The 25,736-nt window shown below is 35.4% G+C and overlaps 1 protein-coding gene across 2 annotated transcripts in view; it reads left to right on the top strand.

The window, feature by feature from the left end:
• LOC129219731 (sulfotransferase 1C2-like) overlaps nucleotides 1–25,736 on the top strand; it is a 57,806-nt gene that overhangs the window by 17,351 nt on the left and 14,719 nt on the right. The window contains exon 5 of one of the 2 annotated variants that reach the window (XM_054854019.1): nucleotides 5,298–5,421. In XM_054854019.1, the coding sequence (XP_054709994.1) occupies nucleotides 5,298–5,416 (119 nt within the window). In that variant the 3' untranslated portion in view covers nucleotides 5,417–5,421. Of the gene's footprint in view, nucleotides 1–5,297; nucleotides 8,174–25,736 lie in introns of those variants that run through there. The other variant, XM_054854018.1, reaches the window with a different exon arrangement.

Here is a 25,736-nt window from a genome sequence, read left to right as displayed (position 1 = left end):
CAATGTATAAAAAAGTATTTGTAACCCATGGTAGGAGCAATTTAATTTGTTGTATTTTCATTTATTTCGGCCCGCAGCTTCTAATGGACGTGGGGAGCATCTCTAATGAGCGCTCAACAGTAATTATCGAGAATTTTTGTGAGCGAATTTCCCTAGGAGTAATTTAATTTGTTGTATTTTCATTTATTTCGGCCCGCAGCTTCTAATGGACGTGAGGAGCATCTCTAATGAGCGCTCAACAGTAATTATCGAGAATTTTTGTGAGCGAATTTCCCTGATACGGTAATTCCACGTTCGCAATGTCTTGATCAGGACCCGACAATGAGTCTTAGAAGACCTAGGAAATCCTTTTTATTTCATCCTCCCTGTACTGTCGAAACGTACAGTACGCGAAACACCAAAACACATACCCAAGATCACATTAATTACAATTCTTTAAAGAAAGAAACAGCTTTATTCTTACTAGGTGGCATGGTTAAGATGCAGCATTATAACACAAATACAATTGCAAGAATAGTGCTTTTAAAAGAATTTAAAACTACTCCTTGATCAAATACTAACTCTAAAAATAACCCCTAATAAAAGTTAAAATACATTAGTTATCACACGGCCAGAGTTTCCGCCTATATATATTTACAAAAGCACCAAGCCCAAAAAACTCTCTGCTTAAAATTAACTAATATGAAATTTGCATTTCACACACATTAAAATAACATCAGCCTATGACAACATAATACCACAATTTGCACAAATTTAAAAGTTCTTATGTAATACATTAAAACATTACTTCACAGGGGTTGAATTCTACGACGAGGCATCAAACACTAAAAATCTCACACGCTGTACAAAAGGCACCAATTCGACCTTGCTTCAAAGATCTAGCGTAGGCTGAATGATTTTAGGATTTGCCCGCTGCCGGTAGCTCCGAACTCCGATTCCTGCTACTATTTTCACGGGCCACAAGACTTATAATTTCCAACCATCCGATGCGTTCATTAGCTCCCAGGTCTGGTCCATGAGGCCTCTACTTCCGACACAGCGATGAATTTAGTCTGGTAGAAGATTCTGATAGTTTCTTGGTTCACTTATGTGATGCCGAGACTTCACATCTTAGCGAGGAACATTTATCTGCACTTAACCTTCCAAAGGGCCATCTTTACATTCACTATTTGAACGAAACTCGAGAGGCTGTTTCAGCCACGCACGCAAGGCGAGATGATATGCGTAAAAAAAGGAAGGTTTAGCTCTTTCGTACTGCCTTATATCCATTGCGTCATTTCCAACTGTTGCCATTACGCTTTTGGGCAGTACAAATGCCCTCCCCCTCAAAAAAAATATACACAAGTATATTTTTACTGAACAACTCTTCCATTCACTCTAGGCCGCAAATTATAAGGATGCACAACATGTGGGACAAAACGACCTAAGAGACCAGGCATCATTTGGACATCAAGAGGCAAACTCCCAGTTGAATTTCCCTCCTCTTTTGTATTTTCTTGTTGTGTTTGACAACCTTGTTGTGTTCTTGTTTGACCCAGATACTACTACCACAGATCCCCTTTAGCCACAGATCTATTTCAAACAAATCTGAAGAAGTTCTTCTGCCCTTATATAGAAGTTTGGTAAGACCTCATTTGGAGTAAGCTGTTAAGTTTTGGTCTCCTTATCTTAAGAAAGACATTAATGTATTGGAAAGGGTGTAAAGGCGGGCTACAAGGCTAATAAGTGGACTTTCCCACTTAGATTATGATTCCAGGCTTAGAAGGCTAAAAATGTACAGTCTTGAGCAAAGAAGAGACCAAGGGGACATGATTCAGCTGTTTAAATTTATTAAAATGAAAGATGTTATGGGGCTGAAGTTTAGCACTGAAAACAGGACAAGGGGTCATTGTTTTAAGCTATTTAAATCTCAGGCTAGCATGGATATTGGGAAAAACTATTATTTTAGCAGGGTAGTGGAACCTTGGAACAGCTTACCTTGGTAATGAGCAAGGGAGTAGACAGTTTTAAGAGGGCCATTGATCTTCACTGGGGATTGTAAATTGAGTAGGAGCAGCCTAGCTGGGCCCAAAGCCTGTTGCTGGTCGTCACTTTTGTATTTGTAGTTGTATTTATTTGGTGCCCTCGAACCGTGCCACTTGTGCTCATGCCTTAATCTTGCCCTGTCCTAATAAAAGCGTTCGTCGAGTATTGATTTAATCCTGACCTTACCGTTATTTTCAGAGCAAAAAATTCGAATGAGAATACAGAATGTGGATTTTTAAGAACATAAGCTACGAAAGATTGAAACAAAGCCAACAAATTTTCAACCAGATTTTTGCAATGGCACTTGCATTCCGTGAAGAAGATTTGTCGACACTTGACAGAACACATCCCAAACTTTTTTCAATTTACACTGGTGTGCAAAAATTAAGGACGAGACGGTTTTTTCAATATAACTTTGTACAAAAGCTTTCCAAATCAACACATTTAATACCGTAAGATCCCCAATACCTAAGAACACGTGTAATGTAAGCAACACTTACTAAAAGAGAAATTAGAGGGATAAAAAGAAGCTTTATTGAAAAAGTAGCATGGAGCGCAATGCGACTGAAGGCCGAAACATCCCTGTGATGGGTGTCCAGCAAGAAACATCCGGTCTTTAGTAGGGGATATGATCTCCCCCGACTGCTAGGCAGGTTTCACAGCGTCTGCCCATGCTGAGAACGAGGGTGTCAATGAGTTGTTGAGGCATTGCTGCCCATTCGTCTTGCAGCGCCAATCGAAGCTCCCGAATCGTTACTGGTGGTAAGGTACGAGCTGCCAAGCGTCTGCCTAGAAAATCCCATACATGCTCGATGGGATTGAGATCCGGAGATCGTGCCGGCCAATCCATACGTTCAATATCCTCACTCTCTAAGAGCTGTTCAGCAGCTACTGTGCGATGACATGGTGCATTGTCGTCCATGAAAAGGAACTGCGGACCCATAGCGCCTCTAAAAAGACGCACATATGGAAGAAGAATCTCGTTACAATAACGGGTCCCATTGACTGAACCTGCGTCGAAGATGTGAAGGTCTGTACGACTACCAAGCATGATGCCTCCCCAAACGAGAACGCCGCGACCTCCATACCTGTCCCTTTCAATGATGTTCGAGGGATGATTGCGGCTTCCCCGCTCTCTCCAGATGAGTATGCGATAAGAATCGCTACTCAGACTGAATCTGCTCTCATCTGTAAAGAGTACTCGTCCCCATTTATTGTCTCTCCAATTCCGGTGTTCCCGGCACCACAGAGAACGCCTTCTCCGATGGGCAGGCGTTAGAGGTACACACCGTATAGGGCGTCGTGCAAACAGACCACCACCGTGCAGTCTTCTGGCCACGGTAAAACGCGATATCAGTCGTCCAGTCGCCTGTGTCGTGTGTCTAGCGATTTCTCCCGTTGTCTGCTGCCTTTTTCTTCTGGCCTGTAAGACAATATACCGGTCATCTGCGGGTGTGGTTCCTCGTGGACGACCACTACTGAACCCCCGGATAGCTGTTCCAGTAGTTTGAAGTTGTCTCCAAAGTCGTGAAACGATGCTGTGAGCAATTCCGAACTCTGCAGCCACACTTGTCACACTGCGGCCTTCCTCCAACTTCCCAATGATTCGACCTCGGGTAAAAGCATCCAGATGTCGTCTAACAGATTGATTATTCGCCATTTCTCGCTGAGGCAGCAACTCGGTGTGATTTTAACTGCTATACGGCGTGCAATCGCTTTGCCAGAAATACTGATCTTGATCTTACACCGACAACATGCTTTATACTACTCAGACACTCCCCCATTACGTCTGCCTGCATATCTGCGCATGTGCTACCGTACATCACCTTACTTAATCTCCTGGTTTTTCTTTCTGTCCGCTCTGTCTCTTCGTTCAGCTGATATGCTAATTTTTCGACTTCGTCCTTAATTTTTGCACACCAGCGTAATTTAAAGAAGTTTTTCAATCTTAGGGTCTCTGAAGAACCTTAAATTTTTGCTGCACATCCTAAGAATAATTTGGCACAAGATGACAGGATATGATCAAAATGACAGGAAATGTCTCGTATTTTCACTCTCGCTTGATATTACTGGCGAATGCAACGTGACGTACGTCTTTCTTAAGCATAGATTTATGCTATCGATAGAGCACGTTTGTAATACAAACGAGCTGATGTGTGCATCACATGACTTCCTTTTACTCCAATTTAATGGCATTTCTCCATTACTGGCAACTTTAATGTGACTTAATAGTTTACTCTGTAAAAATCACCAACAGTGGCCAAATTGAAATCAGATTTTTAAAAAAAAATCGCTAAATTTGTCGCCAAGTTAGCGACAAAACTTGGCGACCAAAAGACTGGCTATATATCGCCAAGTGTCCGCCAAATTATAACACCACTTGAGTTTACATCGAAATTAACAATGATTTCCCCGCAGAAAGGGGAAAAAGATCCCTTGAAAAACACCCGAATGCAACCAAAAGTAGAGGTGCACAACTAGACCCCACTAGGAGTCTACGTACCAAATTTCAACTCTCTAAGACATACTGTTCTTGAGTTATGCGACATACATACGCACATGCATATATACATACGTAAATACAGACGTCACGAGAAAACTCGTTGTAATTAACTCGGGAATTTTCAAAAGGTATATTTCGCTTGTCTATATGTTCTTAGGCACTTATCCGCGTGTGGTCGAGCCGGAAAAAAAAAAACTCAACATTCATTCAGGGGTGAGTAAAATGGAAATTAAGGTCGATTTTTGAGTGAAAATTTTTTCGCGAATACAATACTTCCTTTTTTGTAAAAGGAAGTAAAAATGAAAGTAAATCTAACAAAAGCCAATTTTTTTTTTTTTTTTTTTTTTTTTTTTTAATTTAATGCTATCTTCATGCTCATTAAGAAAAATTCATTCAGACTTGGAGGCTTTCACTTAGGCAGCAGTTTTATTGTTTATCCAGAGTTATTCTTGCTTGTGCAAATTTTGCCATTACAAAATTCACGTAAAGAGAGAGTATCTGAAAGAACAAATAAATAATGCGAGTAGTGGAGCAAAGTAGAATGCTATAGACGGAGTTTTAAATAGTCTATTGTATTTTTCAGAAAAGTTAGTTCATACTACGCTAATTAGTGAAAGTCAGAAAGTTATTGAAAACGGGATTATAGCCTTATTATCTCAATGCCTCAATTCAAAAATTAGACAGATATTGTAAACAAATTGAAATTTCTAATTTCAAACATGAGTAAAACGGCAACAAAACAAGTACTTATTTTTTGTTCTCTCCACAGGGATTGTAGGCGACTGGAAAAATCACTTTTCAGCAGATCAAAACAGAAGATTAGAAGAAAAATTTAAAGAAAGAACTAGAGGCACCGATATACCGGAGCTGTGGAAAGATGATATGTAAAAAGTGTATGCATGTGTACTAGGGTGGTTCAAAAAAACTTTTTTTCAGCTAGAGTCCAGGACAAGCCCTATTTTTTTTAAAGACTTACTAATAGTATTATGCTGTATAAAATTTAGCTTCCTACTCAAATTTTAAGAGGGTGCTCAATGACCCCTCAATTTAACATAAGCTGTAGAATAGAAAATGTCACAAATTTAGAATTATTTAATTTCCCCAGCTGTTTTTGTGAATAATTTTTTATTGCAAAGTATATGCATATTAATCGTGTATATTATAATATACAGTGGCTCTCCAAAGTGTTCGTACACCTTGAAATTCTGCAGTAAAACTAAAATAACGCGAAATGAAATTCGAATATGAAGTCCTTTTTTTTTTCCACGCCATTCCTATGCCTTTCTAAGTAAAACCCAGTAGTTTTGTTCAAAATATTGCCTGATTTTATTTTTGAAATTTGTCAAAAAACGAAGAGACAGAGAAATAATACGCCACAAAAGTTATCGTGCACTGAAATATTTTCGAATAATTCATGATTAAAATTATCACATGTCGTTTTTTTTATTATTATTTTTGCATTGTGTTGACACTGTAAAGTCATTTGTCTTTAATATTTTGATTATTTATTCCCTAATATTCTGCTAATTATTTTAGTATGGCTGGTACTTGCAAAAAACAAGAAACTTCATTCGAAATTTGATTTTTCTTCCTTTTAGGAGAGTTAAATTGGTTTGAAATGTCTCTAAATTAGTTAATTTATACGATTCTATAGTGAAGTGCTTGATAAAATGCTTTAAAGACAAGATTCGGATCGAAACCAAGGTACACTAGAAAAAATCCGGAAACGTTTCTGAGTATATCGGGTAGCTTTGGTTGTATTCCTTCCGCGAGAATGCGTCGAGAAGTCGCACTTCGCTCTTAAAAATAAGTAAAAACCAATACATAGCTTCAGCTTCAATCTCATGGCGATAAATTAGCAAAAAAATACAAGACTTTATAATTATCTTTCAGTGAATTCATGCGAGGAACAAAAATTCTACTAATCGCCTTGGTGAGTGTTACTTCGCGCAAGCGTCAGCACTCCCTTACTTTTCTAGAGAGAAGAAAAAACTTATTGCTTTAGATCAGAAAAATGCATTTGTTGGGAGGATTGAGCAGAAAACTGCTGATGGCGCTAGGATTCTGAATATACAAAAAAAGCTTTTCGTAATAAACAAAAAGCTTTCCGAGATTTTTTACAGTGTAAGAAAAGGTCAACCGGCAAAGTTAACAAAGCGCAATCGGAGTTTTACAGTTAAAAAAAATCATGAAAAATACACATTTGAGTGCTGTAAAAGTTTCTGCAGAATGTAATGAAACATATTGCATTTAATTTTCACCCAAAATTGTTCGCCAAGTTCTTTGATTAGCTGGATTAAGTGGAACCTCTTCCCGCAGAACTTTTCTTGTTCGTGCGAAAAACAGAAATCTTACGCTTTCCGTCGCAAAACCATTGATGAATAAGCTCAAAACGTTTTGGAATAACGTCTTATTTACAGATAAAATTAATTCAGCATGTTTGGTTAAATTGCTGTATAATTTTAAATAGAAAAAAAAGAGGAATGTAATCTTTAGAACTTAGTTGGATCAGTTAATCAGGACGGTGAAGGTGTTCTTGTGCGAGGGTACATATCAGCATCAGAACTTGGTAGGTTGGAATTTTTTGATGAAATAATGAATCATGCTGTTCATTTAAATGTTTTAAAAAACTATTTTAAACTATTAGCCCAAAATTTGGTTATCGGAAACAACTTTGTTTTTTACCAAGATAACGATGAGAAACACGCGGTTTTCAACGTTTGTGTCTGGTCCCTCCAAAAATGTCCTTAAGCTCAGAAATATCTCCTCAATATCGCTCGATTTAAACTTAACGTAACATATTTAGAGAAATCTGGAGGCTAGATTACGAAAATACAGCATTGAAACGAAAAGCGAACTCGAAAAAGTATGACTCGAAGTGCAGTTGAACACTTACTCAGAAATTGAGCAAAAAAAGAAAGAAAAAGCAATGAAATCTATTCTCAGACGTTTAAAAGCTGTTGTTGATACTGTATGATATTCTACTAAAAATTAACTTTGTAAAAAGTTAGATTATTTACTAATATATAGATATTTTTTCAAAGTGTACGAAGACTTTTGTGAGATTAAGTTTCTGGCACTTTTTGTTTATCGATTTCTTAAGAATCAAGTTTTGTTATGTTATTGAAAATTTTCATGTAGTTTTGTTGAAAATAGATCATAGATCTTATAATTAAATACCTATTCCAAAATATTAATTTTAACCAATGGTTTGGGGCATATTTCGTTGAAAAACGTAAGTGTATGAACACTTTTGGGAGCCATGTATAGCATTGTTTTTTCAGCTCAATGTATTTTTTAACTCCACCTCCCCATACTAGGATATTTGGGGGAGGGGGATGAGCACCCTCTTTCAGTTGAAATAGGAAACCAAAATTCTTCCAGTATATTGCTATCCACTAATCTAAAAATACTGAGGGATGTCTTGTTATCTAGGAGAAACCTTTTTTTACATGTATTTTTGAACCACCTTAATGTGTACCTACCTAGTTGTTTCATTTAAAAGAAAACTGAAAAGAGAAATTCCTTAGTAAATATCATGTTCTTTTTAATGTCTATTACCTAATAAAGTACTAAAATTAAGGACACAAAAGTTTTTTTTTTTTTAATTTTTTGATGTTACTGAAGGAGAAAATTTAAAAACAGCCTTAATTTCAATTTCATCAGCAATTGAACTGGAAATGAAATTACTCATTATTGTTACGCAAAGGAGACAAATTAATTTGAAATATTTTGAATACAGAACTGGTTCTTAATTACTAAAGGAATTTGGTTTACTATTTTAAGTAATTACTTATTTGTATTTCGATAAATTAAGTGAATTGAATTTCTCACTGTAAACTTTTTTTAGGTTTAATTTTATTTATTAATATTTTTTACGTTAAATAAGATATAACGCGAGAAAACTCTACACTGAAAAATTTTCTTTCCTCATGTGCTCTCTTTTTTATTAACATGCTTTTATTAGCTTCACCTATATGTATGTATGTATGTATATATGTATGTATGTACGTATCTTGTAACGGAATCTTGCAGCTCAAATTTCGCCAACTTCCTGCGATCGGATTCTTTTGAAATTTGGCAAGCGTCCTCAGACCCGATGACAATGCAATATTCTACAATCAAATTAATTAATTAACTCTTTTAATTGTTAGTTTCCTCCAATTTTAATCAATATTTTGGCATAAACCCAACAATGTGAAAAAGGAAAAATTTTAAAAAATACATTAAAAAATGCTCGCAAAAATTATTTAAAAATATTTACAAAAACCTTTAATTTTTCTGCATCAGACAAAATTTGTTCCAATGTTCCAAGGTAATTAGAACACGAAATATAATTGTTTATAACTAATTCCATGCCAAAATTTAGGTGAGCCTTCAATTGGAAATTCATTGCTGATCAGATCATTGATGAACAAAACTTTTATTCAAATGCATCTCAAATTTTCTCCCAATCTGATTCAAATTTTCATATACCGCACAAAAAAAAAAAAAAAAAAAAAAACTTTGCCTGATAATTCTCCAACATGAGACTAAAAAACAGAAAAATAAAATAATAGTTTAAAAAACTAAAAAAACACGCTTTCGTAGCAAAATGAACTAAAAAGTGAAAAATAATCTTTGAATGATAGTAGTTGACCAATCACTTAATTTTAATGTAATACAGAAAAGCGTAGGGGGCTTCTTATCAGTTGTCTTGAATTTCTTCCATTTGTTGTCCAAGCAAAAATGTAAATAGACAGCACCCCACGCTTTTTTGTATTACATTAAAATTAAGTGATCGGCCAACTACTATCATCAAAAGATTGTTTTTCCCTTTTTAGTTCATTTTGCTACGAAAGTGTTTTTTTTTTAGTTTTTTAAACTATTATATATTTTTTCTTTCTTCGTGTACCTTTGATTACGAATTTTCAAAATGTTTCATTTTTCAAATGACCCCATTTATTGAATGGATAATATTTGAAATTCAAAAATAAATCAAGTTCAACGTCACATTTTTTTTATTATTATTATTTCAACGATTTTCAATCTCTACAGGCTGCAACAAATATATCCTTGTCGGAGTTAATGATGAGCTCCGTTGAGAGTTTAGCCCGGCCGGTACCAATCGACCTACTACAATTTCACATGGTGTTTTGTAAAACTTTATTCACAACCGTCTTCTGGATGGAAATTTCAAAAATCGCTTTGTTTTCCTTCCAACGGAATTGGAGGAAATATACCTGTAGAAAAGATTATTCTCTTTTGGAATCACGAGAAAAGGCAAGGTCGGCGAAGACCTGTCCTTTTCTTCATTATCACGTAATAGATCCTCGCGTTCCTTTTGACATGATAACTCGATGGTCATTACTGGTTGTTACTTAAGTTATGAAACACATTTCGCGATAAACTATTGTTTAACTATCATTCTAACTCCATTAAAATTGAAATGCGACGCGCAACGGATTGTCACGAGAAGATTAAAAGAAAAAGAAAAAAAATTGTTTACCGCAGAGAAACATCTCTGTGGTTTTTCTACTTAGAGTTTTATTGCTCGTGATGTATGACTCGTTGCTTGCCAGATGGTTAACTGACTGAGAAAACTTCAATCAAATATTTTTTCAAGTTTTATTTTAGTGACCACTAAGCTCTACCTCAAGCAATACGATAGAAATAAAAATAGAAATTACCAAGGGGAAAAAAAAGCAGTTTAGTTCAAATAAGATGATTTCCGATGAACGTTAGATAAAACGGTTCTATCTGATTAAATAAGAGCGAGGTGTTGGCCAGTTTACCTCGTCATGCGTTATACCACTGTTAGTAGTCTCGTGCCAATGTAATAATTATTCCTCTTCCTCTCCGGGCAGACATTATGTATTTCATTTTTTTTCCAAAATTAAGAAGGACCTCTTAAGAAGAGCTTCTTCAAGTCCAGACGTCCTGCTAAGAGCCAAACTTTATATCTTTTCCCCCATAATCTCATGAGATTAAACAGGTTCTTAAAGTCATTAACATATTGTCAAATTTTTAAATAGTCAAGTTCATGGCTCCTCGAAAAACACCATGTAGGGATATGTGGGGCAAATTGAAGTAGCGGGGCAAAGTGAAATGGTTAAATATTTACTGTGCTTTTAGCGCCACCTGTCAGGTAAAAATTTAAATTTATAGTTACAGATCTCATCTATTCCAGTCAAAAGAAAAATACAACAAAAGATTAAGCATGTGATAATACGAGCAGTTTTTAAAAATTAATAATCATGTTGTAATATTTTGTTGCAAGTCAAAAAAATTTTTTACTATAAAATGATAAAAGTTCTTATTATTAACACTTTAAATGTTAATTAAGACCTTCTAATACTCTGTGAAATATTTATTTAGTTAATATTAAGCTTATTAGTATTTTAAATATTTTCTACAATCAGTCAAGTACATGCAGGGCAAAAGGAAAAGTTTACTTTGTTTACTCGTTTTATCATGTACCAAATCACATATGTATTCATTTATTAATTCATGCATTTACGTTCCTCCATTTAGTGATTCACTTATATTTACTTATTCATTCACTTGTTTTCTTATTCATTCACTCTTTCACTTGTTCATTTATTTTTCTTCATATATATTCATTATTTAACTAATTTAATTTTCAGTTTATTGTTTCAGCATCTTTCCAATTCGCAACTCTAGAGCTCGAATACGCTATCTTACGGTGATTAACAATACTACCGAAAAAGGTAAAACATTCCATTCCACGTGTTTCCTTCGAGGTAAATCACAGACTTCAGACAGTTTATAGTGTAATGTAATTTCAGAAGAATAAAAAAGAAGGCTTCCCACAAATACGATGGAAAATTACTGTCATTCACTAAGCGTCAAAGCAAGTTATAAGTTAGGGCATTTGTTTGTTTTACCTTTTTCATCCGCCATTATACAGTGGCTGAAGCGCCCCCTATAGTTTATTGGAGTTGCGAATTATTTCTTAAACCCTTTTTTTTTTGCTGATTAATTTAGTCAAAAATATTTTCGATAATTGAATAGAAAATATTTCATTAGAAAAATATTTCATTTTTACTTTCTTCTATTCTTCTATATCTAATATACAAGGTGTTCCGTTTTCAACTGCAAGACCTTTATTTTCGCAAAAGTCATTTTTAACTAATATGTTGTGGCCATCACGAAACTTTCTTCTATATTTTTCCTTTTTCTGATCCCTCCCCATGCTTGACGAGGAAGCAATATTCCTTACAAAAACAAAATTACACATGCAAAAACTTGACGACCATCCCAATTCGCAACTCCAACGAACTATAGGGGGCACTGCAGTCACTGTCTAATGGCCGACTTAAAAACTAAAACAAACGCATGTGGTAACGAAAAAAATGCTAAAAGTGTTGTGATTTTTGTTCGTATGTATGATATTTTTCGCTTTATTCTTTTTAAATTAATTTTCAAAGTCTTGTGGATATTCTGGCCCACGTAGAAAGAAATGAGAATTCAAGAAGCATTACTAAACGTCAAAGATTAATGCAAACTACGTAGTTCGTAGTTCTAAGCAGCTATTTCCACGATGTTGAATTAGATATTTATCAATTCTTGATAAAACTAAATAATAATTGTGGCCTGACAAGAACAACAATTAATGCTAGAAAATTCAATATGACATTACAAATTGTTATCGAAAGAAGATGATACTTCTTTGCCTTGCTTGGCTAGCGCTTATTGTTTTGCATTTGTAGCTGAGTTATTTCTCTCGAATTCCCGAATCGGTTAATTTAAAATTTTTCTGTTTCGATTTTTCTAATTTCTGAGTTACGATTTAATTATGTCAAGTTATGCAAATCATCTACAGAATTCTCACGGATATATGGTGGTAGTTTTCTTTTCAGTTGATTGACCATTATTTCTTTTTACTTATCGAATTCTGTAATCTTACTACCATTTTATTCCACTCATGATAAAAATTAAAAATGGTTTAACTAAAAACGCGAAATCTCGCCAAGGCTACTTTGTTCGCACAATACTAAAACTATAAACCTAAACAAATTTGGCGAAACCTTTCAGCTGAGAATAAAAGCAATAAAGTAAATTCTTTCTCGGTTATTCATTTTGTTCTACGATAATATATTCAAGAAAATATTTTGCATACCGTCCATTCCAACTAAATACTGCTGTAAAAGATGGTTAGTTAAATTAATTTAAGATTAAAAAAAACTCATATTCTTACAAATTCATACAAAACAATAAAAATGTTTACCTTGTATAACGTTATCCAAATTTTTTAATCCAGTTTTCGCTTTCACCATTTTCAATCAACTCATATTTTAGAAAGAAATAAGGAAAACTAACATTATTTTGAGATGCTCGAGAATACTACTAAGGGACAAATTAATTTCTGTAGCTGAAAGCAAACTAAGACTCATCGATTGCGTTAATAAATACTCAGAACAAACAGCCTCTGTTTACGTTAACAGACACACGTGGAACGCAACGTGGCAATGTTTTAGTTTCATCGGCAGTTTTGTAAATCACCGGAAGGTAGCGTATTCGAGCGCTGGAGTTCCGAATGTCTGAATTATTGTAAAAACAAAACAAAGAGCGAAAATTCGCAACTCCAACGAACTATAGGGGGCACTGAAGTCACTGTCTAATGGCGGAATTGAAAACTAAAACAAACGCACATGGTAACGAAGAAAATGCTAAAAGTGTTGGGATTTTTGTTCGTACGTATGATTTTTTCGCTTTATTCTTTTTAAATTAATTTTCAAAGTCTTGTGGATATTCTGGCCCGCGTAGAAAGAAATGAGAGTTCAAGAAGCATTACTAAACGTCAAAGATTAATGCAAACTACGTAGTTCTTAGTTCTAAGTAAGCAGCTATTTCCACGATGTTGAATTCGATATTTATCAATTCTTGATAAAACTAAATAATAACTAGGGGGCTATCGCCCCCTGCTCGCTATCGCTCGCCAACCCCCGGAACTGCTTACGCAGTTCCCTGTGGATCGCTTCGCGATCCATGCTCGCTTCGCTCGCTCGCTGTATGCCAATACATTAGCCTAGCTAAAATTTTCCGTAAAAATTAAAGTTGGTAATTGCATTTAGGTCACCATCCATTTAACCAATATGAAAATTACGTTCATAATGTTAATTTGTCTGCTTTAGCCAGATTTTCGACAGTTTAACTTTGCTGTATGTAAGATGACTGCCTTGGCAATGTGCACAACTTTACCATTATAGATACAAAAGTGTTTGTCATTGCTTTGGAGAGATTGCACTTCTACCTGTTGGTCCGCGGAAGGTATTTTATTTCCCTTCTACCACCCATTGGAAAACCAATGAAGGCATTCCCCTATCCGCCACCTGGGGACGCGCCCTCTAGGGGTTACAGGCTCCCCCGAGGGATGTATTTACATTATTTACACTCTTATATATTTACATATTTACACTCTTATATATTTACATATTTACACTCTTATATATTCTAATCTGAGAAAACTTCCTCATATACACAATTAAAAATGTCCCGTTTGGGAGCCACAACTGACACTGCTTCAAAAGATCTTGTTCTTGATAATGCCACATAGAGCTGGCCATGACTAAAAACAGGCTCAGAGAGCACCAAACATATTTTCTCAAACGTTTGTCCTTCTTGTTGTTATTCTGAATCCTTGCCACGTCACGAACAAAAAATGGTTTAACTAAAAACGCGAAAACTCGCCAAGGCTACTTTGCTTGCACAATACTAAAACTACTATAACCCTAAACAAATTTGGCGAAACCTTTCAGCTGAGAATAAAAGGAATAAAGTAAATTCTTTCTCGGTTATTCATTTTGAACTGAACTGTCGTACTGAAGCAGAGAATAGACGACGCTCAAAGCGCCTACGCGTTCAAAACAACATTGCCGATGAACATGATTGTGGAGCAATGTGTGAAGAATGCGAATTTGTGGTGCTCTTTATTGGCAGAAAGAGCGTAATACTGCAAATAAATACACTAAATGTTGCCATGACGGAAAGGTGCGGTTACCGGCATTGTGTGACGCACCTGATCTGTTGAAGGAACTGCTGACTGAAAATTCCCCAGCCGCTAAAAATTATCGGCAGCGAATCAGAGAATACAACTCTGGAAATGGCTCGTCTTAAATTGGATTCAAGAACGGTTTCCTGCCTTCTTTGAGCTTTTCTTTGCTGATTAAGGTTGAAATGGGAAACAGCCCGACTCAAACTCATCTCAAAAAAAAAAAAAGTTCGTTGAGTATTCTATGATTCAAGATTTCAAAACAACGTAGAAGTTTGTTTACATGATTTATCGGCGAAGTGTTGCCAACAGAGGTTTAGAAATTCACCCCTTCATTTGCCGGCACGTAAGAGAATTATATATATAGATTGTGGCCTGACAAGAATAACAATTAACGCTAGAAAATTCAGTCTGACATTACAAATTGTTATCGAAAGAAGATGATACTTTTTTTGCCTTGCTTGGCTAGCGCTTATTTTTTTTCCATTTGTAGCTGAGTTATTTCTCTCGAATTCCCGAATCGGTTCATTTAAAAATTTTCTGTTTCGATTTTTCTAATTTCTGAGTTACGATTTAATTGTGTCATGTTATGCAAATCATCAACAAAATTCTCACGGATATATGGTGGTAGTTTTCTTTTCAGTTGATTGACCATTATTTCCTTTCACTTATCGAATTCTGTAATCTTACTACCATTTTATTCCACTCATGATAAAAATTAACTAGTATGTTGTGGCTATCACGAAACTTTCTTCTATATTTTTCTTTTTTTTTTTCTGATCCCTCCCCATGCTTGACGAGGAAGCAATATTCCCAACAAAAACGAAATTACACATGCAAAAACTTGACGACCATCCCAATGTCTGAATTATTGCAAAAGCAAAGCAAAGAGCGAAAATTGAAAGTTATTTTAAAAGCCTTGCTTGAATTAATTACAAATATTTTATTTGTTAACAAACATAAGATGGCAACAGTTAAAAATTTTAAATCATTGAGATAATATTTCCGATCATTTCCATACAATTAAAATCACGAGAAATACGCAGACGACAATCTATTACGATTTATCTTTCTTATTGTCGCATTAATAAAGCTATTTTTATTCGCTAAAAAATAATGATGATAAAAATAAATCAGCACCTCTTGGCGCGATTGGCGCAAAAATTGAACCAAAGCCTGTTTACATATGGATTCACATATATTCCAAATTTCAACCAGAACGTAGCATTACTTCTTGAGATAGGGCACTCACAATGGAAAAAAAAAACGGACGATTGCGCTACCCCTTTTTTAGCTGTTAACACCAAAATAAAATCAGCTCTTATACCCACTAAGGGCTACTTGGCGATAAATTTTTCTTTCATTCCGTTCATTATTTCTTGAGATACAGCAGTCACAATTGACGACAAAAAACGTTCTATAGCTCAACCCCCGTTTGAGTTATTGACACCAAAATTGAATCAGCACCTGTTCCTGTTAATGGCAACATATGGACCAAATTTTGTTTGATTCCGCCAGTTACTTCCTGAGGAATAGCAATCACGCGTAACTCAAAAAACGCCCCACTGCTCCACCCCCCTTGGAGGAATTCGCGCCAAAAACCAATGGGCACAAGTTCACAGAGGGGCACATATGTGTACTAAATTTCGTTCGATTTCATGCGGTAGTTTTTGCTGTAGAGCGCCCACAAAAAACTGGTCACACAGACGTGACACACATACATACACACACACACACACACATACACACACACACACACACATACACACACACATACACACAGACAGACAGACATTTTCCAAAAATAGTCGAAATGGACTCAGCACACCTCAAAACGTTCGAATCCGTCAAAATTCGAAATTCGAAAATTTGCACGAATCCAATACTTTCTTCTATATAGAAGAAAGTAAAAATGGTTTAACTTAAAACGCGAAATCTTGCCAAGGCTACTTTGCTCGTACTATACTAAAATTATAACCCTAAACAAATTTGGCGAAACCTTTCAGCTGAAAATAAAAGGAATAAAGTAAATTCTTTCTCGGTTATTCATTTTGTTCTACGATAATATATTCAAGAAAATATTTTGCATACTGTCCATTCCAACTAAATGCTGCTGTAAAATATGGTAAGTTTAATTAATTTAAGATTAAAAAGCCCCCCCCCCCCCATATTCTTACAAATTCATACAAAACAATAAAAATTTTTACCTTGTATAACGTTATCCAAGTTTGTTAATCCAGAATTTTCGCTTTCACCAATTATTAAGGAAATAATGAAAACTAACATTATTTTGAGAAGCTCGAGAATACTACTAAGGGACGAATTAATTTCTGTAGCTGAAAGCAAACTAAGACACATCGATTGCGTTAATAAATACTCAGAACAAACTGCCTGTGTTTACGTCAACAGACAAACGTGGAACGCAACGTGGCAATGTTTTAGTTTCATTTGCAGTTTTGTAAATCACCGCAAGGTAGCGTATTCGAGCGCTGGAGTTCCGAATTGAAAGTTACTTTAAAAGCCTTACTTGAATTAATTACAAATATTTTATTTATTAACAAACATAAGATGGCAACAGTTGAAAATTTTAAATCATTGAGATAATATTTCCGATCATTTCCATACAATTAAAATCACGAGAAATACGCAGACGACAATCTATTACGATTTATCTTTCTTATTGTTGCATTAATAAAACTATTTTTATTCGCAAAAAAAAAAAAAGAAAAAAAAATTCAACACCTCTTGGAGCGATTGGAGTCAAAATTGAACCAAAGCCTGTTTACGTATGGATTCACATTTATTCCAAATTTCAACCAGAACGTAGCATTACTTCTTGAGATAGGGCACTCACAATGGAAAAAAAGAACGGGCGATTGCGCTACCCCCTTTTTAGCTGTTGACACCAAAATAAAATCGGCTCTTATACCCACTAAGGGCTACTTGTCAAAAATTTTTTGTTTGATTCCGTTCGTTATTTCTTGAGACCAAAATTGAATCAGCACCTGCTCCTGTTAGGGGCAACATATGGACCAAATTTTGTTTGATTCCGCCAGTTACTTCCTGAGGAATAGCAAGCACGCGTAACTCAAAAAAACGTCCCATTGCTCCACCCCCCTTGGAGGAATTCGCGCCAAAAACCAATGGACACAAGTTCACGTAGGGGCACATATGTGTATCCAACTTCGTTCAATTTCATGCGGTAGTTTTTGCTGTAGAGCGGCCACAAAAAACTGGTCACACACAGACGTGACACACATACACACATACACACACACACACACAGACAGACAGACATTTTCCAAAAATAGTCGAAATGGACTCAGCACACCTCAAAACGTACGAATCCTTCGAAATTCGAAAATTTGCACGAATCCAATACTTTCTTCTATATATTAGATATAGAAGAAAGTAAAAATTCAATATTTTCTCTAAATTTGCCGAATAAAGGAAATTTTTGAGAGGTCACACAATGACCTCCTATTGGGACACTATTGCTTGCGCTTAGTTGAGCATAAAAAAAAAACAAACCGCGACCACGGTTTTTGCGTCTTTGTGTAAATTTTGACAGCGATTCATTTATGTCCCATCCTTCGGACGATGTTTATGGGCAGGTATAGAGCAGTAATACTGCTGATTACTAGGGCTCGACCGATGGCATTTTTTGACCGATGGGCCGATGCCGATTGTTGGCCGATTGTTTTCCTCCTAACGGCCGATTTCCGATGGCCGATGGCCGATGCCGTTGGCCGATGCCAAAAAAAAAAAAAAATCAAACAGAAATAAATTGATAAAATTGTCAGGGATTTAAAGGATCATTGATTCATTTCACTTTACTTCCCTTCTACGAATAAGGAATTGTAATCACAAAAAAAATCTGATTTTGACCTAAATATCTATTTTACGATCACCCAATTTAAACTTCACAAGTTTTTTCGGCACATCTGCACATGCATATGCACCTAAGAACATGTAGATGACCGAAATATCCATTTTGAACGCCTCCTCAGTTAATTATCGCAAATTCTCTTCTGATGTCTTCACGCGCGGAACTTACGTCACTCAAAAACGTTATGAAATAGTAAGTTGAAAACTTATACGTACGTAGTATGATCTAAAAGTTAGAGGACAAGTTGTATAAAACCTTACCCTCAATAGTTCACATTACCGAAGCTCATCTATCTACAGAATAGTCACCTTGAACGACTATGCACTTCTGCCAACGTTTGTATAGCTTTTAGAAGCGCTCCTGGAAGACATTTTTCGCAACCTCCTGTAAGGCCTCTTGCGCTACTGCTTAAACTTCATCGTGGGGAACAAGGTGACATACATATTGAGGATGCACTGTTCGATTGGTCAATACTCTGATATGACAAACAAATAACATAACGTTTCGTCGAACTTAGCTCCGTGTGACTTTTACCTGTTCCCAGCAAAAAAAAAAAAACATTTGCACGGACGCCGCTTTCTTCCGTCAGGAGAAGATAAAGCTGCATCATAGAAGGTAGCGAAAAATGGCTTCCATGAGTGTTTCCAAAAGTTATATGAACACTGGCAGAAGTACCTCAAGGTAACCTTTTGAAGGTGGATGTGCTTCTGTAATATGAACTGTTCTGGGTAAGGTTTTATACATCTTGTCCCCGAACTTTTGGATCGTACTACGTACAATCTGTATAGGGTGTAGTTATGCTTCTCCTTTTTTGACTGCTGTATGATGAAAGAGAAAGAACAACAGCCAAAATAAAGAAAGAAAGAAAGAAAATGGAAGAAAAACAAAGAGACTGTTTAATAACCAATTGATTTTTTTTATTATTATTATTGAACATATAACTAAGATTTCAGTAATATTGTAATGATGTATGGATTTAGGTACACTAAATATAGTTAAAAAACATTAAATTGTGTTGTTAAATCATTCAAAAAAAAAAAAAAGAATAAAACTATGAAACCGTCAACAAAAATTATGCAATTAAAGTGAAAAGATTGCACGTAGACATTTTTTAGTCATCAAATTAAACAAAAAAGGAAACGGATAAATTACAATACTAAATCAAAATAGGAATATTTTTATACTTATTTAAAATTTATGAATAGAAAATTTTGCATTTTTCAAAAAACTAAAACAGTGACATAAATTTTGCTGGAAAAAAAATAGCCGTGAAAAGAGCGACGTTCTTAAAATGCAGGTACAATAAACAAACTCAATACTTACACCAAGTTAATAAATGAATACACATATACTATTTGATCTGATGTTTGCACACATAATATTGAACAATTTCATTGTTTAATCTTTTATGAAGTTTTACAAACAAGTTTAAATTAAATTCTTGAATTTAAAAATGATTTTCTGAAATTTAAAAAATTGCATAATAGAAAATGCTTGAAACTTTTCTATAAAAAACGAAAATAACTTATTCATTGATTTTATATAAATACATAAAATAGTTAGTTACAATTAAAAAAAAATCGATCGCAATTAATGATACAAAAAAGATGGGGGGGGGGGTACCCTCTGATTTTGCAGTAACTCACACTTCGGCCCCAACCTCGGCCTATTTTTTTTAGTACAGAACCGCTAAAACCAACGCCTCGGAAGAGTTTCTGAATCTATTTCAGCACTTAGGAAGAAAAAATTCAAAAGTCCCTTCGATTTCCGAATTATGTCACCATTCAAAACGTCTTTAATCAATTTCTTACATTAATGCTCTAATTTCTTTCTAAACAATAGATAAAGTCAGAAAAAAATTCTCATAATATTATGAATGGTGTTAGTTTTAAACAAGTCAGAAGTACAACTAGAGTTTAATTTCAGAAATTAAGGGAGTGGGAGGAGGGGCACGCACGCAAGTGTTCTCGGAAATTCAAAAAATAGTCGTAAAAAATAGAGTTCAAAATAATCATAAACATTGAGCAGAAAAACCTTTTCAAAACTTGCACCCGAGTTTGTTTTCACGTGCAGTGGCGGATTTAAAATATAGCAAATGTTGCAATTGCGCGAGAGGTCCCATAACCATAGAGGCACCGTAGGAGTTACAAAAATGCTTATGATAAATGTTTTACAACTTCTGGGATAAAGAAATAGGGCCCCAAAATGTATTTCGATGGGCCCCAAACTTGTAACTCCGCCGAAGCGATACAGAAAAGACTGCATTACTGTGATTTATATTACAAATATCGAAAAATTAAAAATAACCGTCGGCTCAACAGGAATCTAACAAAATGACACAAAAACCGGTTTCGCCATCTCATGTTAGTTTCCATGGTCTCCAATGCGGCAATATATCACCAAATGATCGTCAGTCTGAGACGCTATATTAGTTTTGCATTGAATAAGTAATTAATAGCCACAAAAAATGAGTAAACAGGCTTTTCAGAACACCCAATCGAAAACAAAAAAGGGAAGTGCACAACTGGAACGTACGCATATCCAACATGCGAAAACTTATTCTTCTACAGTTTACCATTTTAGAGTTATGACTTATGAGAGTACATCCAACAGCAAGAAACAACGCAATAATTAACTTATTTGGTACCTGAATGCAGTATCAAAAACTCTTTCAGGGGTGACTAAAACAGAAATTCATACTGAAATTTAGTAAACAATTTTATATGAAAACAACCTTTACTTTGTATTAAAAGGTAAAACATCAAAGGTTCTTTTTAAAAAAAAAAACATCGGCCAATTCCATCGGCTTTTCATTGTTTTTAAGGCCGATGGGCCGATGTTTCCTGCAATTTAACATCGGCCGCCGATGCCGATGCCGATGGCTAAATTGTTGAACCATCGGCGCCGATGCATCGGCCAGGCCGATGCATCGGTCGAGTCCTACTGATTACCGGCACAATGTAGCGATAATATCAGTTATGCTGCAAATCACCACTCATATTTAAAAAATGATTTTATTTAGCGGCAGCCAAATAAACATGTTTGCATCATAAAACTAAAGTATTATAGATTTTATAAAAGCAAAAAAAGATGAAAATGCAAATTTTTGCAGTTACTGCCGTTTACCCTCTCATAGCAAAGCGGTTATGGGCACAAAATTTCAAAGATAAAAAAAAAAAAGAAAAAAAAATGCAGTTACCGCCGTATGCCTGCCCACGGGAGAAAGTTTCTGCTCTTCCGTGGACAGATAAAGAGCAGTAAGTACATACTGCCGCCTTCCCGCACAATGTTGTCAAAAAGCAGTTACTGCTAATTACCACTGATAAAAAAAAAAAAGCTTTCTTTTCGGTGGCAACCAAATAAATATTTTTGTACTATCAAACTACAGTAATATAAAATGCAAAAAAAAAAAAAAAAAAAATGAAAATCGAAAAATCTGCAGTTACTGCCGTTTACTTGCACACGGCAGAATAAATAAGTCTGTTTCTTTAATCTTACTTTTTGTGAAACTTCTTGACTTCATTCGGATGTGCGCCTGCCGTACAGTATGGCAGCTCTAAAGTAATTTTGGATATTGGGCGAAAAATTAAACCATTTAATATTGCCTTTTTACTGTAGTATTGACAAAGAAGACATTCAAACTAAACTAACTATTTCTTGGCATTATTTTAACCAAAGAAAATACCTTTTATTCGAAGAACTAACTTGCTACTTCGTGAGTAGACAATTTAGTAAACAGTAGGTAACATGTTTAAAAACTCAACAAATTTTATTTTGTGACGTGATGTGATTTTTGTGCGTCTAATAAATAACAAAACAAAAAAAAAAGAAATATCTTAGAAAATAAGAAATTTTTGGAAATAATTTTCAAAATATTTTGAATATATTTTTGAATTACGAAAATCGCTAACAAACGCTAAAAAAAATCTATTACATCCCACACATTGAAGAGAGTTTCAGCTTTTTTAATCCGGTTTAGAGTTCTTGTCTAAACCTGCCTATTCAAAAGGTATTGGAAAGTGAAGCCAAGTAATCATTTTACATTTTTCAGTTTGTTTACTTTTTACTGCAACCATTTCAATTTAATTCCTTCGGAGAATCAGTTTCATTTTATCCTTTGTGGGGTGTGAGAGGAAAGCATGGTTTCATTTGCCAATTTCGGGGACTACAAAAAGTTGTATTTTTCGGAGATCTTAGTAAAAACAAATGAAACTAGTATGTTGTGGCCATCACGAAACTTTCTTATATTTCTTTCTTATGAATTCTGATTTCTCTTCATGCTTGACGAAGAAGCAATATTCCCAACAAAAACAAAATTACACACGGAAAAAATTGACGACCATAACAATTTTCGAATGATCACAAAAGCAAAGCAAAAAAGCAAAAATGGACAATGATTTCAAAAGCCTTGTTTGAATTAATTACAAATATTTTATTTGTTAGCAAAAAAAGATCACAACAGTTAAAAATTTTAAACCATTGAGCATGGCCCCACTAGATGGGGCTGACGCTTAACGGACCTTGGCAATTTATGACTTTCCTGTGTTAATCCGATGCAGCTCATGCATCCACCAATCAATGTCAACGTTTCAAAGTTTTTATTTTTGATTGGTCGTCGCTCTCTTGACCGCAAGAGGCACTGAACGGAACCCCTGCATCCACCAATCAATGGCAACGTAATGGAAACAGAGGTTCTCTGTTGCACCCTCTTTGTTGTAAATCTCTATATTTTAGTTGAATTAGACAAAAAATGTCCCCCCCCCCAAACATGTGTAAATAAGTTACGTGGTAGAAAAAAATCAACCGCCCCCTCCTTGAGCAGTTTCTGGATCCGCCCATGGCAGGCGGGCGTCATTAAGAGTAGAGGGAGTCCCCACTTTTACCTGGTCTAAATTTTATATCTTAAGAACTAACTTTATAACACTAGACTTGCGGCCTAGTATTTAATTAGCATCAACATCACAGATTAAGCATGATGGAAAGTATTTTTAAACTAGAAAGTCGACTGTCAGGATATGAGGGGTGAAAATTGCTTCTACGTTTCAACGAAGCCATTGCCTGTTTGGTAATATTTTGATAGTTGAAATTGTAACCCTAACTCCAGTGGATTAACTCTAAACTCCAGTAGGTAGCGTTCAGTGTTGACCATTTTTTCGTGTCTTCATTCCTCTGAAATGACACAGTCTTACCAGTAAAACAGTTAAGTTACCGGATCGAGTTCAGCCTTGTCACAATAAAGCCTTTCCCTGCATGTTAAACATTACCAAAACATATAATCAAATTATCATGCCGTAGCGCGAGTTTCATTGTTGAAACACACGGGTTACTCGATCATCGGCTATTATATATAGGAGGATGTCTTTTTATTCCTCTTATCTATTATACGGAAGAAATAGGGGCGGCAAATAGGGGGGTCAAGAGGGGGCGGTCGCACCCCCAAATTTTTTGAGAGGGAAGATAAACATTGAGTAAATTCAATTTACGTAAATCGCAAACCAATGTTCATGAAAAAAGAATCTTGCTGGTTCTCCGTAATGATTGATGAAACTTGACACATTTCCAAACATGAGCAAGTGTTTTCCGTTTTTTGAATGAGTTATAAAACCGGCCTTTTCAGAACACTTTTATTGCCGGAATTTTCAGACCAGAAAAAACGGATGAAGAATCATGGTTAATTTTAACTAAAGACGTAATTTCCTCATATGAGCTAAATATTTCATTCTTGTGTGCTCTGTGTAACTATTGTTATGAGGCCCGTGCAGTGATGTGGCTCCATGATTTTCACAAGAGAACGCGTTGGTATTTTTTACATTCATTGTTACACTCATATTTTAAGTGTATCTATTTAATGAGTGTTCACCACTATTTTCTTTTTCCAGAAACACATTTCAGCTACTCAATGCATAGTATGATTTTATATATGCTTCTTAAAAATACGTACTTTTTCTTGAAAAAAATATCTCACATCAACAAATATCTATCCTGGGGGCTCTTTAACTATGCACTCTTGGAGTGACACAAGAGGGTCTTCAAGAGACATCACAAGATGTTAAACCATCAAGACCCTGCTCGATAATTTCAAAGCAGTGATTTTGGAAAACGACTCTTTCAATAATGAAAAAGCTAATATCCTTTCACATGCCTTCGTTTGATTGCTTATTCGCTTTGTTTGTATTGTGGAGAGTTTTTGAACAATGCCTTACTCTATCAAAACATCTTCAATCAGCTAACCTTATTTTTTGGACTCTTCAAGCTTTAGTTCAAGCTACAGTAGGAACTATTGATAAATTTCACGTAGATGTATATTTCAATCAAGTGTGGATCATTTCAAAAAAATTCTTACTCTAAGATAATTTTAAAAAAGCACAAAGAATATTCAAATGACTTTAGAAGAGGTGAACAAAATGCATATGATGATGTAAAATCAAACATTGATTTAACATACTGTATAAATTGAAAAGCGATAGCTTTGTGCAAGGTAAATTGGATAAAAATGGAACAACGTTTTTTATTCAACTGTATAAATAATAGAATCAGTTTCTAATAAAATTAGTACAAGATTTGGTGATGAATATTTTCCTGTATTGTTGGCCCTCTATTATCTGGATTGGATATTGAAAACAAAAAATTAAATGTTTTAATTATGAGTAAAATTTATAGTATGAGGCAAGAAGAATTGTTTAGGGACTAGACTGTTCAATGATCAAAAAGAAGATCATAGCAATTTTTAAAGTTATGTGTTTTGTTCTATACTGAGGTAATTCAGATTTACGAAACTCGACCCCCCCCCCCCCCAAATGAAATGCTGAAATGCCGCCCCTGGGAAGAAAGTATTGGATCAGTGAAACATTTTCAACTTGGACGAATTGCACACTCTGGCGTGCACTGATTTCTTTTTGACCGTTTTTAAAAGAAAATGTTTGTGCGTGACTGATTTTTTTGAGCAATCACGATTGCTTATTGTTCTCATTTGACCGTTTTTGGCGTCCGTGCCTTTTTCAGCTTGGACCAGAAGCCTTTGCAGCACCACCACCCACCGTCCTCTGCAGGCGGCGCGGCGCGGCTGCTCCGGTCCTGAGCTATCCGCTTCTCCTTGTCGGAAGCGTCCATGTCCTACACACACGCACACTCACACACACACACGCCTACGTGCATACGCACAGGTCTACGCACACACACAAGCCTACACACTTACACACACAACTATGCACACGTAATCGCCCAGGAGGAGAGGCAGGCTTGGGGGGGGGGGGGGGAGCCATTTCTAGAAACAATAATTCCAATGGGTAGGGTCCTGTCTCAGTTCGTGATTGCGAAAAACATAA

Source organism: Uloborus diversus, chromosome 4 (genome assembly GCF_026930045.1).
Source record: "Uloborus diversus isolate 005 chromosome 4, Udiv.v.3.1, whole genome shotgun sequence".
Lineage (NCBI taxonomy): Eukaryota > Metazoa > Arthropoda > Arachnida > Araneae > Uloboridae > Uloborus > Uloborus diversus.
The sequence above is the reverse complement of the archived record's forward strand: the minus strand, read 5'-3'. Positions and strand labels throughout refer to the sequence as shown.